The following is a 13,903-nucleotide window of genomic DNA, read 5'->3' on the forward strand; positions in this document are numbered from 1 at the left end:
AGATTCACACCATGGATGTGCAGCATCTGTGTGACGCCATCATGTCACTATGGACCAAAATCTCTGAGGAAGGTTTTCAGCAGCTTTTTGAATCTGTGCCACAAAGAAAGCTAAAGGACCCCCACCCAGTGCAAGCAGTGTACCTAATAAAGTGGCTGGTGAGTGTATAGTGCTGAACTCTGTCCATGTAGTTTCTCCTCTCCAGCTTTACTTTGAAATTTTTCAGTCTTTAATTAATTTGATCTTTTTTGTGTTTAAGCAACGCTCGACTTTTCCAGATTTTTATTAAACACGTTGCTGGGATCAAATTCATTTTTTAAGAAAAGTCTCAGTTTCAGAATTTGATTTTACATTTTTATTTATTTTACAAAGCACTTGAAATTTTTCAGAAATGAAGTGCTGATCAGTGGGCACGTGACTCAGACCAAACATCCACCAGCAGAATAAAACACGTCAAACCAGCAGTGGTGTCGTTCTTTCATTTGAAATGTCAGTCTTTATTTATTCAGGTTAAATTAGTAATAATGGTAACATGGCCAGCGTCAGGTTAGGCCCCCGTACAGGGACGTTAATGACTGAGCTCCCCTGAACCACAGGTACCTCCACAAACACGCAGCAGCTCCACTGGAGCTCCCAGAAGTCCGAGTCAGCGAGACGCGCCGAGGCCAGAGAGCGTGTGCAGAACAGGCTAAACTCCTTACAGCTGAAATCAGGACAACAGCAATGAAACTTTCAGTAGATCTCAGTCGCCTCTGCCCTCGGAGGAGAACTTAGTGTGTACATTTACCTCCATAAGGGGGAAAAGAAAAGAAAAAAAAAAAAAAACCAGGCCTCTCACTGATGCTCCATCAGGAATCAGAGAAAATTAAAGTTAACACACTGTAGCTCGATTAGTTACACGTCACAACGGACCAATAGGTTGTATAAATAATGCTCTAATACTGTCTGACCAGTAGTGCAGGTCAAAACAAAGAGATGTGCTTGACTGATCCTCCCAAAAAATCCAGTGTGATTACATGAAGTTATTAGTGGATAATCTGTAGTCTGTTAATTATCCTGTGCAACAAACTGCAGTTTGTGGCATTTTTCTCCCACTGATGTCTCACATCCACACCAGCTGAGTGTGGATGTCATGTTTTCAGCATGAAAACAGGTGAATACCCGGAACAAAAACCTGAACCAGCAAGAAAATCCAAGAAGAAAAGCATCGCAAAACCATCTAAAACTGAAAAAGAAAAAAATCTTGTTTTATATATATATGAATAAAATAAAGAAAGCTTTCTTCCACGAGTGACAGCCTCCTAAAGCATTTTGACTGGCCCACGGTAGCCGCACACAGTATAATGTAGATTTAGTTTCAAAGCTGTTCTCGCCTGAAAAAGGAAGCAAATGTGAAAGTGCCAAAAACTGCAGTTCCTCTAATGGCCACTTGAGGCTGCCTCTAAAGATCAGGTAAGCAGCCATGTTTGAACGAACAGTTAATGGCATTAAAATGTTTACAGAAAAAAAGATTTGGTTTCTACAGATCCTCCCCACCCTCACACCACCTGTGCTGGAGCAGGTGATGTTTTCTTTTACTCTGATTGGATTTAAAGTTATGGGCGCTTCTGTTTGATTGAGAGGAGCCGACAGCTCACCTCTAATCACCTCTAATCACACTAAATAGCAGGTTTGTGTTTTTGTGCGACGCTTCACCCTCTCGTCAGAATATGGTCACTCTTAACACCAAAAAAACCCCAAAATGCTAATACTGGGGCTTCAAAATGTGGACTCTAAAAACCAGTGAATGACATCACTGTGCCTATGCCCATCATTTATTTACAGTCCATGCTCCAAAGCAGGAAGTGTTGATGCATCAGCCATCAGTTTATTCTCATTGGAAAAAAGCAGCCATTGTCTTTTCATCATCACTTGGGACGGTTTAGTTCACAGACTTGTCACTCATGTTGACTAAATGCTGCAGTAATGAATTGATTTTCTCCAATAAATCGTCCAAACGTGAGAACATCCTGAAAAACACCTCCCAGAGTTTACGTCTCATTTAGTTTAAACATGAAGGACATTAAGCTCTCTGCTACAGAAGACAAAGAAAAGCAGCAAACACTGAAATGCTTCACATCTGATTGAAGTGATCACTGCAGAAATGCTGCATTCAGCTCTCAGTCAAGCACATCTCTGGTAGTGTCAATGCGTCACACAAACTGCTGCGCGCACAGAGCTACAGGCCTCATCCAGACGCGCTCGCTTGGTTTAACTGCATTAAATATCAAAATAACATTTAGACAGGAACATTAAGACACACAAGTTTAATAAAAACACTTAAATGCATTCACACACTCGCATGCCTGGCAGGAGAACTGACGTCTTCTTTTTGTTTCTTCTTCACTGTCCTTCACGGCGATGCCAAAGCGAAGTGCACGACGGCAGCAGAATGTACAGTCCTTCAGTCAGAGACGGATCGGGCTCAGAGGGACAAACTTTTTGTATTTCCTCACATCAAATGCAGCGCAGATGAACAGTTCTTGTAGTGAATATGCTGTAATGGAACACAGTCTGTAAAGGGGTGGGAAAGACGCAGGGGGGGTGGTGGTAGTGGTGATTGGGGGTCTACGGTCCAGCTACCAAATCACACTGAGATTTTCTACTTCTGCATTTGGTCAATGTCCTCCAAGGATCCAAACATCCAGGCCTGAACAAGGGGCACACACACAGAGACCAGACGGCTGTTATAAATCCAGGAGAGGCAGTGAACCAAGTGCTCGGCCGAAGATGAAAGCCTACAGGATGGTGCAGAGGAGAGGGGTGGAGTGTTGGTACTGGGAGCAGTTTGACCCTTCTGCTGGACTGAGGGGGGGTGGAGTGGGAGACGCGAGGCTCTGTCTCAGCCCTCCATCCCAAAGTCCTCTGTGAACTTCTTGACCTTGAGCAGGTCTTCAGTGTTGACTGTGGGTCGGGTGGTGGACAGAGAGCGCAGCATATCCGACTGCAAAGGAGCAGGGACACACACACACACACACACACACACACACACACACACACACACACACACACACACACACACACACACACACACACACACACACACACAGTTCATTATTGTTATACTGGCTGAGTTTTGTTACTCCACCATCCATTGTGTCATAGTGAGGCGTTTTCAAACCTGGTACCATCCACTTTGCTTTGCACTGTGTCACCACATATGAATTAAGGACAAGTTCAAACAAAAGCCTTCTATATGCAGAGAAACTGCTACAGTTCTTCTACTCGCTGTGACGTGTGAGAGGTCCTGCACCACCCTCTCATACTTCTCTGCCACTCCTGATTTCCTCATGCAGAACCACACTTCCTCTCTCGGCACCCTATCATCTGCTTTCTCTAGATCCACAGAGACACCGTGGAGCTCCTTCTGACCTTCTCTGCACTTCTGCATCAACACTTTCAAAGCAAACACATCTGCAGTGCTCTCTGTTGCTCAGAGGAGAGCTTCAACGACTCTGTCCCATACCTTCATGGTAACAGCTTTATCCCTCTGTAGTTACTACAGCTCTCCACATCACACTATAGCCTCACAACAGGATGTGTAGTCACTAAAAGTGAAGAGGGGGATGTTATGTTGGACAGTGCAGGAGGAACAGCTCAGAGCATAAAAACCGATTACACAGCTGCTGCAAATAAGCCTGCAGAAAACTCACAATCACGTAAATTCACGACTGAACGTGTTTATTTGAGCTCGGTGTAGCTGCTTATTTGTGACATGAATGCTGCACATTAGAGCTCTGAATGTTCAAACTGAACATGCACTAAATACATCACAGGGTGCAAGACACACTGAACACGATCAAACTCAGGGGCTCTCTTTACTCAGTGCTACAGTTTCCGTCCACATCAGCCTCGTGAACTCCTTAATCACAGTTTGAAAGCATCAAAATGAAGGTGTGTGTTTTTATGAGAGCACAGCTGCTGTTAGAGAAACAGCAGATGTTCCTGCGTCTTACCATGCAGACTATGGGCTCCAGTAGCTTATCACTAGGCACGTCCATCCAGGTCATCTCTATGGCCCCGGGATCACCAGGGGAACATGGTGTCAAGAGGTCATCCACCATCACCTGGTTGTTGCTTCGGGATGGACCGCGGACCTGCAGGAGTAAGAAGGAAACAAAAAAAAGAAGCTCAGATTAATCACCCCACTCCACTCAGGAGGACACTTCCAAACACTGCAGTGGGTTAACTGCCCAGCCTCCAAGTGAAGGTTAGACTACATGTCTGTGTCACTGACACTGACAGGAAGAGGGAGGCACTGTTCTGCACTCCTCCTCAGGTTCCATCTTTAGATTGTCTTGTATTAGTAAAGCAGCTCTAATAGTTCGTGCAACATCTGTTATACATTGTAGCCACATTTGAGTAAATCCACTAGGAGCAGTAAACCTCAGAGTCAGCAGCACTGGTCAGCTGATCACAGCTACAATTAATCAAATTAATCTGAGAGTGGTTTTTTTTTTGGGGCAATTATTTTACAGGGAAGCTTCAAACAGCTTGTTTTAAACAAGAGGACGAACTGAGAGGCTGCACCACGAGCCAGTGTAAGATAAATCTGACTGTGAGCTGGAAATAACCTAACAGGGCTCCTTTAATTGGTTTATATCACCAAGATGAATGAGTTCAGAAGCTTCTCCGTCTCACCTTTTTGAAATGTGTGGCAGACTGGACCTTCCTAACTGGCTGCATCAGAGCATCCCGGACGATGATGCTGATGTCGGCACCGGAGTAGCCTTCTGTTTTGCGGGCGAGCTGCCGCAGGTCGGCCTCGCTCAGGCTGTGCGGCGTGTTGCCCAGATGGAGGCGAAACATTTGAGCCCGAGCCGGCTCCTCCGGCAGAGGGATGTAGATACGCTTCTCGAATCTGACGCACGACAAATAAGAAGCCATTTTACAGGCGCTCCTCAACACGTATGACAAACAGCACGCAAAGACAGCATACAAACAAACACATAACTGCATAATGTAGCTATAAAATCAGCCTGATAATATTAAAGTTTGAAGGAAAGACTTAAAATTATTAGTGAAGCAGCAGCACACTGGGGTCACCGGCTGGAGCATCTCTTATTGTGCGCCTCGTCTCTGTTTCAGAGGTCGATGCTCATATTAAACATGAACAAAGATTTAAATAATGAGCTCAGTCTACGGAGCTCAGACCTCTAAACACTTGGCTTTACACATTTTTTTTATTCTTAGCTTGAAACGACATCATACAGAACAGACAGACCTAATAAGGTCTCAGGCACACGGGCAGGAGTCAATCAGATCAATAATAATCGAACTTAACTGGCTTGTTTCAGACTGGTGATGAACTGCGGGGCTGCACCAAGGCCAAGTATAACATAAAATATTATTTTGAACTTTGAATCCTATAAAGCTACTTTAGTGGAGTCCAAGAATTAAAATACAGAGCTGCATCTCTGAGCTGTTTAATAATTCCATAATAAAAACATGGAGTACCAGAACACACTTTGCATTTCATGCTTCCAACTGAACATGTGGCTATATGATCAAGATTACGCTTCCATAAGCTCAAGAATCTGCAGACACCAAGTGGATTATCAGATATTACTAATCTATTATGGCTTTCAGTGCATTCCTGCCAGGAGATACGGCTGTCTTCATTTTGCCTTCCCAGCACTGCTCATTAACGCTGCGAGCCTTCACACATCTGACAGGAAGCTGAAAGCTGCTGAGAACGATCTAAGATGCTGAAACCCATCGATCAGAGCAATTTTTCAGTAATAATTACAGAAGGAACTTCCTCCTGTTTCAGGGACCGGGCCGTTCCTGTCTGGAGCCGCGTCCTTCTCATTTCAACTGAGACTTTCATCAGTATGAAGTTCAGAATGGATGCAAAACCCTCATGAGTATTTTGTCGTTGGCACAGAGCTGCAGGCAGGTCCTGCTTTTAGTCTTGATTTTGTGTCCGTTTCCCTGTGAGCAGGCAGTACAGTGTGTATCTGCTCACCTGAACTCCTCTCTCCATTTAACACATTATCTAATTATATATCTACCTCCCGGAGTTTGTTCTGCTCTTGGCTGGATGTTCTGAATGGAGCTCTTCTTTACTACGGATCACTGAGGTCTGTGGACTTCAGGCCTTTTCGTGTGCACACCGTTTTCCTCACAGAATGCACTAAATGGTTATTTTAGCCACTCACAAAGTTATCTGATCTATACGGTATTTTATTTTTGCAGCCTACTTAATGGGCTACTGTGACCACAGCTTTAGATGCAACAGCACACTCAGAATCCCCTCCTGATCGAAGGAACAGCCCGAATCTGTCCATGAAACAGCTACTATAAAAAGAAAATTATGGACTGTGTAAAAGTACAGCTGCAATGACAAAAAACAAAAAGAATATAACTTTCTGAACTATTCACTGAATGGAGGAGGATTTTTTTTTTAGTATTTTGGCTTCAAATTCATCCTAAAAACAAACAAAATCCAAACACACCGAGCTCTGTGGTTTGCCCGGGTTCAAAGCTCTGTGCTTTCTTAACACACTGCAATTAGATGTAACATGAAGCAATTCCCATTGTGATGAAGAGTGCAGCTATAGTGAAATTAGATTATGTGGGGGGGGGGCACTGCAGGGCACTGAGGTGACCTCTGACCTTCTGCGGATGGCGGCGTCCAGCACCCAGGGGATGTTGGTGGCTCCCAGCACCAAAATGCCATCGTTGTTGTTTCCGACACCTACAAAAGCAGAGCGTCATTCAAACACGAGCACTTCCTTTCAAACTCTGGAGGTTTCAGCCTGTAACCAATGGTCAGAGTCATTTTGGCCGACATTTATTGTTTAGACCTGGTGGTGCACGTCATCAGTACCTCAATGATGCACTAATAGAACATCTAGCATCATGACTCTTTCAGCCTAGAGACAAATAACTGCTGCAAAATGATCAGGAGATGATAAAACTAACTAACAACACTCCAGACGTCAGTCTCGCCACCTGACGCCATCTTTAAGAGCCTTTGGGCATTTCATTTGAAGCATGATCTAAATGAGCTTCAGTTTCAATGGTCATCGTACACTTGTGTTATGCAGAGGCTCCTCATGCTGTACAGTAACCACACTGAAGTTCTGTGGTTCTATAGGGTTCTATGAACGCTATGAAGAGGCTGCAGCAGCACCATGATGTATCGTGGTGGTGTGGTCCAGGGTCCACACACTGCCTCCTTAGAAAGCCTCTGTGATGATGTGATACTGAGTAAAGCCTCTCTTTGCTCACAATAATAAACTGACTTCAGATCAACTGGCAATGAACTCGACGATGTGCCTCCAGTTTCATGTTTCACAAACATCTGTAACGTGTAAGCAATGGCTGCAATTTGACTTAAAGGTACAGTCAGTAAATTTGTGAGGTTATTTAATAGCAAACACACTACACACTACATCGTCCAACAAACTGATGGAAACTTATAATTAATATATTCAAAATGCAGAGGAGCGGGCACCGGTTTGTGGAAGCCGCCACATTCCATCAGCATATCTGAATACAGTGACCAGGAAGGAAATCTCCCTTCCAACTAATCTCATTTTCTGTATGTGGTTAGAGATGAGCCGCATACGTAGTACACCAAAGGTGGGAGGAAAGTCACAAGCATTCGTCTGCTCGGGAGGGACATTTAAATTAGTGCCTAAACCTTCAGACTCAACAGGATCATAACTATGTTTAATCATCGGAGAAAGGATCCCCTTCAGAGTCCAGCTGTGTTACATCCACTTCACTTTGTTTCAGTAACGCCGGCTAACGAAGCTGCAAAAACAGCAGCGCTTACGGTTCAGCACGTGCTCAACAACTCACCTCGGTATCACGGTCATCGGTCAGAAGTGAGCTTCACTGACTCATCTCACCTTTATAAACATGTTACAGCCTCCTCCAGAGTAAATAAAGGTGGACGTGTCCCACCGGCACTGACGGCTGAGGTAAACAGTGGATTTCCTCAGACAGGGAAAAACTCTGCGGCGGATCCAAATCGACTCCAAACAGCAGCGGAAACACGGCGGCCGGTCGCAGCCATTATGAGGCAGTCTAAATTTAATGGCTGACTCAAACATGTTGGCCCTACAGCAGCCACCATAGCTAAGATTATGCACCTGAACTGGGAGGCGTACGAAAACAGAACTCAGCTGACAGCAATCTGCTAAGATTTAAGCAGTGAAAATTTCCACACTATCACTCTAAGTGAATTCTGAGTAGATCATGACCACTGCAACTTTATCGGACTGTCATTTCTGACATTTTTGTAGAAAGCCGTTAGTATGATCAGTGACACGTTGCTGCTGCAGTCTGACTAGAGTTCATATTTTAAACATGAACATTTAGACCCACTAAGATTGATGTGATGCTGCCTTTGATAACATTTCCTCATAAAATCTGTGAACAACAAAATGACTCCTCTAACACACACTGTGAACATTATTTAATGCTGCGTATTCTTCACTCTTCATATATTCAGTAGTCCTCGTGTGACTCACCCTGCATCTGGACCAGAAACTCTGTCTTGATGCGACGGGCGGCCTCGCTTTCGTTCTCGTTCCTGGAGCCGCAGAGAGAGTCCACCTCATCGATGAAGATGATCGAAGGCTTGTGCTGGCGAGCCAGATCAAACAGGTTTTTCACCAGCCTGAGAGAGACAGACAAAACGGAGTAAATACGTCTGAGGGACACAAGGACGGCAACACTTCATTAGTTTTTTATTACTGAGAAATTTATTTAGTCTTTGAAATAAATATTGTAAAAACTGCTCATCATTTCCTGAATTTAAGGTGAGATCTTTAAAGATCCAAAAGCCAAAATACTTTGTTATCTAAGTTGTTTTTTCTCGCATACTAACAAAATGTATTAATTGGCACTATATAAATTAATCTGAATTGAAATAACGCAGAAACATACTTCTCACTCTCTCCCAGCCACTTGGACATGAGGTCTGAGGAGGAGACGGAGAAGAAGGTGGAGTTGTTGGCCTCGGTGGCCACGGCCTTGGCCAGGTACGACTTCCCCGTCCCTGGAGGACCGAACAGCAGGATGCCTCTCCATGGGGTCCGTTTGCCTGGAAACAAACAGAGGCAGAAGAAATGTTAGGCTTTAAAGTTGTTTGGATCTCAGTGTAGGATGAGTTAGTGGGTGTGAACAGATTGAAGACCTACAGTACCTGTGAAAAGGTGAGGGAATTTGATGGGTAGGATGACAGCTTCCTTCAAGGCTTCTTTAGCTCCCTCCAGTCCAGCAACATCGCTCCACCTCACATTGGGTTTCTCCATCACAATAGCACCTAGAGACCCAGAAAACAGTTATGATGGCACATTTATTGGGATGCAATTGATGGGTAAGACTGTTTGATTGTTTGATTGGCAAAGTCAAAGAAAATGGTAAAAAAATAATATTTTTTTTTTTAAAAAACAGAGGTCTGCATGAAGGGGTAAATCCCTCATGCCCACCCACCCATAAGCTGCTCCTGCAGCTTTTTCTTCTCAGGGTTTTCGCCCTCGCTGTCGCTGTCACTCCTATAACACAGAAAACATAAAAACACAATAAAGCCTACAATAGATTTTTACACTTAAACATGCAAAGAAAAGAGGGACGGCATACTTGTCATTGCTCTGTGCTTCTTTGACCGGCTTCTTGCCCTGTTTGTCTTTATTCTTCAGGTAGTCCTTCAGTTTCTCTGCTCTGTCCAGGTACTGCATGCATTTCGCTCGTATGCTCTCCTTCGCCTTGTCACTGTGGGCCTCATCTGGAGGGAGAGATGATGCTCCCGTCAGCAAGGTGTACGCAACGCGCAAACAGCGCGGCTACCTGTCCGGATGAGGTACTTACATTTAATGGCATGCAGGAAATACTCCACAGCGTGCTGGTACAGGCGCAGAGCCTCCTCATAATTCTTCGCCTTGTCCTCCTCTGTGGCTTTAGTGACAAGATCAATGGCTTTCTGCAGCAGATGCAGAGATATAACGTCAAAGGACAGACGGAGACAAAGACAGGTACCGCACAGGTGTTAGTCATGTTGCTCAACACTGAGGCTTCAGCCAACAGACTGCACAGCTGGGTTGGCTTCTTTCTAAGGTCAAGCCTTCCTTAACTTAATACATTTGAGAGAGTTACACATGCTTTTATTACAACTCGACTTCAGCACAGCTCTCAAATCGTTACTTATCTGACAGATACTTCAGAATTGATATTAACAACTGTACGTCCTCATCTATGGAGTTCCCCCAGGGCTCAATCCTTGGACCAGTTCTGTTTTCACTCTGCATGCTACCTGGGCCATCTGCTTAATCTCCTACCATTGCTATGCAGAGACAATACACAGCTGTACCTTTCTGTTAAGCCAAACCACCTCAACAGCCTCTCGTACCTCAGTGAAAGCTTCACTACCATTAATAATTGGATGTCTTCAAATTTCCTTCATCTCATCCTGGTAAAACTGAGGCTTGTGTTTGACCCGACAGCTTCTCTAAGGAGGTCAGTCATTACATCAGCCTGCTCGGCAATATCAAATCATAAGCTTGGTATTATCTTTGGCCAGAGTTTGAAATTTGAATCTCAAAGCTAAACAAGTAACTCAAACCTTTTATCATCCAATCATCCAGAACCTTCAGTACACAATTTCTTGCTTCCAGTGAAATTCAGAATGCGTTTTAAATTCTTCTTAATAAATACAAAGCCCTTCATGGACCTTCTAGCAGCGGTCTGCCTCTCAGATCATCCGATCAGGCTCTTTTAACTGTTTCACAGTCTTATTTTAAAACCACCGACACCCACAAATCTGAGGCTGAAGCTGTGGTTTGTTTTTAACGACTGCTGTAAACTCATTTTTATAGGTTACTGTTTATTATTTTTGGTTACAGGTTTACCTCTGATGTGTGTATGAAAGTGCGTATTTAGACTGTTTCTTTGTGTGTCTGTGCTGGAGCGTGTATACTGATTTTTAATGTGTGGTTTTATTCAAACTGTGAAGCACTTTGTAATTGTGTGTTTAAAAAAATAAAAGTTATAAAAATGAAGGGTTTTTATTATTAACACAAAGAACAAGCTATTCATTAAAACAAACTGTGTCACTGTGCTGCTTCTTAAGCCAGTCATCAGCCTGAAGCAGCAACGCTGTTTTCAGGGCCACAGGCCGGCTAACGGTGACAGCAGACACCGTTAGAAACGCCCTCCAGCCGAGGCTCAGCTGGCACTACACGCACCTAAACCCGCTATTTCTACAATATGAGATCTGGGCGATATACTCATTGCAACACCAAAACGAGACAATCTTAGCATCAGCTGCTTTGTTAGCAGTTTATCTCGCATTAAAGCTGCCGTACAGGCTAAGCCACCTTAGTTTAAAGAGGTAACTGTTGTTTTCTAATCGGGCAGCCGAGCGGGTGCCGACTGTGTTTTTAATCAGAATCTTTCTTTAATTGTTCAGTGGGGGGAGGAGGGACTAATTATCTACCAGATGGCTCGAAGTGTCTTCGTAGCTTACAGAAAAACCTTTAGCTGACAGCCGAGTGCATCCCGGGGTGCTAAAAACGCCGCTCTGTGCCCAAACTGAGGCAGGCTAACGTTAGCCAGCTAACAGCAGCTTACCTGTAATGTTGACGTTGTCATTTCATCTCACGTTAATGCGACACGCGCAGATTTCTGTCCTCTGTTCCTCCACAAAGGCGGACACCTGCAGAAGTGATCTCTTTACCGGCCCTGTTGTGTAAGGGGACCGCGCGATCCTGACATGACAAAACACAACAGAGGCTAATGCGGCGGCTAGCAAAGAAGCTCGACACAACAAGACGTCACCCAGCGGGGGAGCTTCCGTTGAAGACTTCCTAAGGGCCCGGGAGTAAAAATAAAATAAATAAATAAATCAGAATACACGTAGGTAACACATTAATTAATAATATGCTAGGATGATCATCTTCTCAGAATTACATTTTTTTAACTATCTAACGACATAAACACCATTTAATTTTGAAGGCGTGAACAATAACTTCCGATTCTCCGTCTAAAACTACAAACTTGACAAACGTCAGTGACAGCGGCAGATGTTCAACTGCTGCCATCTAGCGGCCATAAGGCTGTCATTAGAGAGAGGAGTAGCTGCTCCTGAAAAAGTATTTGGAACACCGTAGGGTACCTAAATTAACCATGGAGAAATTCATTTATATAACAAATATTATAAAAAATATGTGCACATAATGTAACTGAATCCAGTATGCACTAATATAAAATGGGTAGCCTACATATGTCCAGGATAGATTTACATAATACAAAGTTACTTAAAAATGAGGTAAATTCATTCTATCAGCAGATCAAGAGTGTGCAGCTTAAAACATACATGGCTGGCTAAAAGTAAGCCCTGCTGTATAGATGGTAAATGGACTGCTGCTTATATAGCATTTTTCTGCTCAGCTGAGCACTCAGTGCTTTCTACTACAAGTCTTATTCACTGTCTCACACACATTCATGCGGTGCTTTTATCTAAGCCAAAGTGCTTTCTAACATTCACTCACACACCAGTGGATCATCAGGGGCAACTTGGGGTTCAGTGTGTTCCGATGTTTCAGCAAGCAGACTGCAGGAGTCAGGAATCAATCCACCGACTTTCCAATAAGCAGCCAACCCGCTCTTCCCCCTGAGCCACAGGTACCCCTGATAAATGTAGACCAAGCCAAAAATCTTCTAGAAGCGATTTTTGATCCTCGACAGTCATGTTGAAGGACCTCCGGGACCCTATTTAAGCAGTTATTTTGAAACATTCTCCAAAATAACTTTATTTAGAACACAAAAACTGTATGAGCACAATTTGATCCAATTTAAATTAGTCAAATCTGATATTAAAAAAAGCTGGAAAAATTTGCTGACTTTGTCCCCAAAAAGCCCTTTATCCTCTGTGTCATGTTTATTATAGAGTGAGAAATAAATAGTAATTTAAAAAAAAGGCCAAACAAATATCTCAAATAGTTAAAAGTTGCATAAATGTTGGGAAAAGCACTAAAAATAATTGATAACTGTTCAAATGTCCAGCCTGTCACCGCAGGTGTGCCTGATTTAAACAGTCACAGTTCACAGGAATGGAAACAAACAAATGTGCTTTTATATTTTTATAATATGTAGCATTTAAAAAAGTTCAGTTAGCATAAACATGAAGGTGCTTTAGCTCATCTGACTGCACGTCACACAGAAGCGTGGAAACCAAATCAAGAACAGCAACAGTTTCTGTAACATAAGTTTATTGGTAATTATGTACATTTGAGATTACTACATTGCTATCATACATTGTATACCGTCTCTTGGAAGGAAGTCTAAAATACTTTGCATATGACAGGTTGTTGCAGCAGCACTTTATCCTCGTGACTTTTCGTGATTGTGTTGGACGCGAGCTGCCACATTTAATACCTTTGGTTCCCAAAACCCCTTCTTCGAAGCGTTGCATAGACTGAAGAGCCACGATTTCAGAAGGTAAGGAGGGAGGAGATTACAGGTGTACATTCACAGGTTTAAAGGGCTTTGACAGGTTAGTGCACTGAGATCAAAGAGGAGCAGGACGGCCCCGTAGCCTGTTAAACTTCACATGATCGGATCAGGTCAGAGCAACAAATCAGAAGCGTGTCCCGTTTCCTGCTGCAGGAACTGACTTCATGTCAGGCTCAGACTGCGGCGTTTTAAAGGGAAGCAAAGCTCACTTCTGCTTTAGCACAGCCAACATTAACTGGAGCTTAAAAAAACCCAACAGGAAGTAAGTATACTGTGACGCTTTCACGCATTCATTAAAACCATCACGAGGACACGACGTCCCAAACAGGACAGAGGTCATTCAGGCGGGTGACTGCGCTCCGTATCAGAGGTTATCTGGTTTCCCGTGTTGCAG

General features: G+C 43.6%; 1 protein-coding gene across 1 annotated transcript; it reads right to left on the reverse strand.

Annotated features, from left to right (window-relative positions):
* Positions 1 to 340: 340 nt before the first annotated feature.
* Positions 341 to 12,018, reverse strand: vps4a (vacuolar protein sorting 4 homolog A). The gene is made up of 11 exons (XM_030731240.1): positions 11,626 to 12,018; positions 9,868 to 9,979; positions 9,640 to 9,784; positions 9,493 to 9,554; positions 9,203 to 9,322; positions 8,944 to 9,100; positions 8,526 to 8,674; positions 6,658 to 6,739; positions 4,681 to 4,900; positions 3,996 to 4,136; positions 341 to 2,983 (listed from the first exon to the last, which is right to left on the reverse strand). Exons 1-11 carry the CDS (start codon positions 11,644 to 11,646, stop codon positions 2,882 to 2,884), a joined length of 1,311 nt encoding a protein of 436 aa, XP_030587100.1. The 5' UTR covers positions 11,647 to 12,018; the 3' UTR covers positions 341 to 2,881.
* Between the last annotated feature and the right edge of the window lie 1,885 nt (positions 12,019 to 13,903).

This window comes from Archocentrus centrarchus, chromosome 6, assembly GCF_007364275.1.
Source record: "Archocentrus centrarchus isolate MPI-CPG fArcCen1 chromosome 6, fArcCen1, whole genome shotgun sequence".
Taxonomy (NCBI): domain Eukaryota; kingdom Metazoa; phylum Chordata; class Actinopteri; order Cichliformes; family Cichlidae; genus Archocentrus; species Archocentrus centrarchus.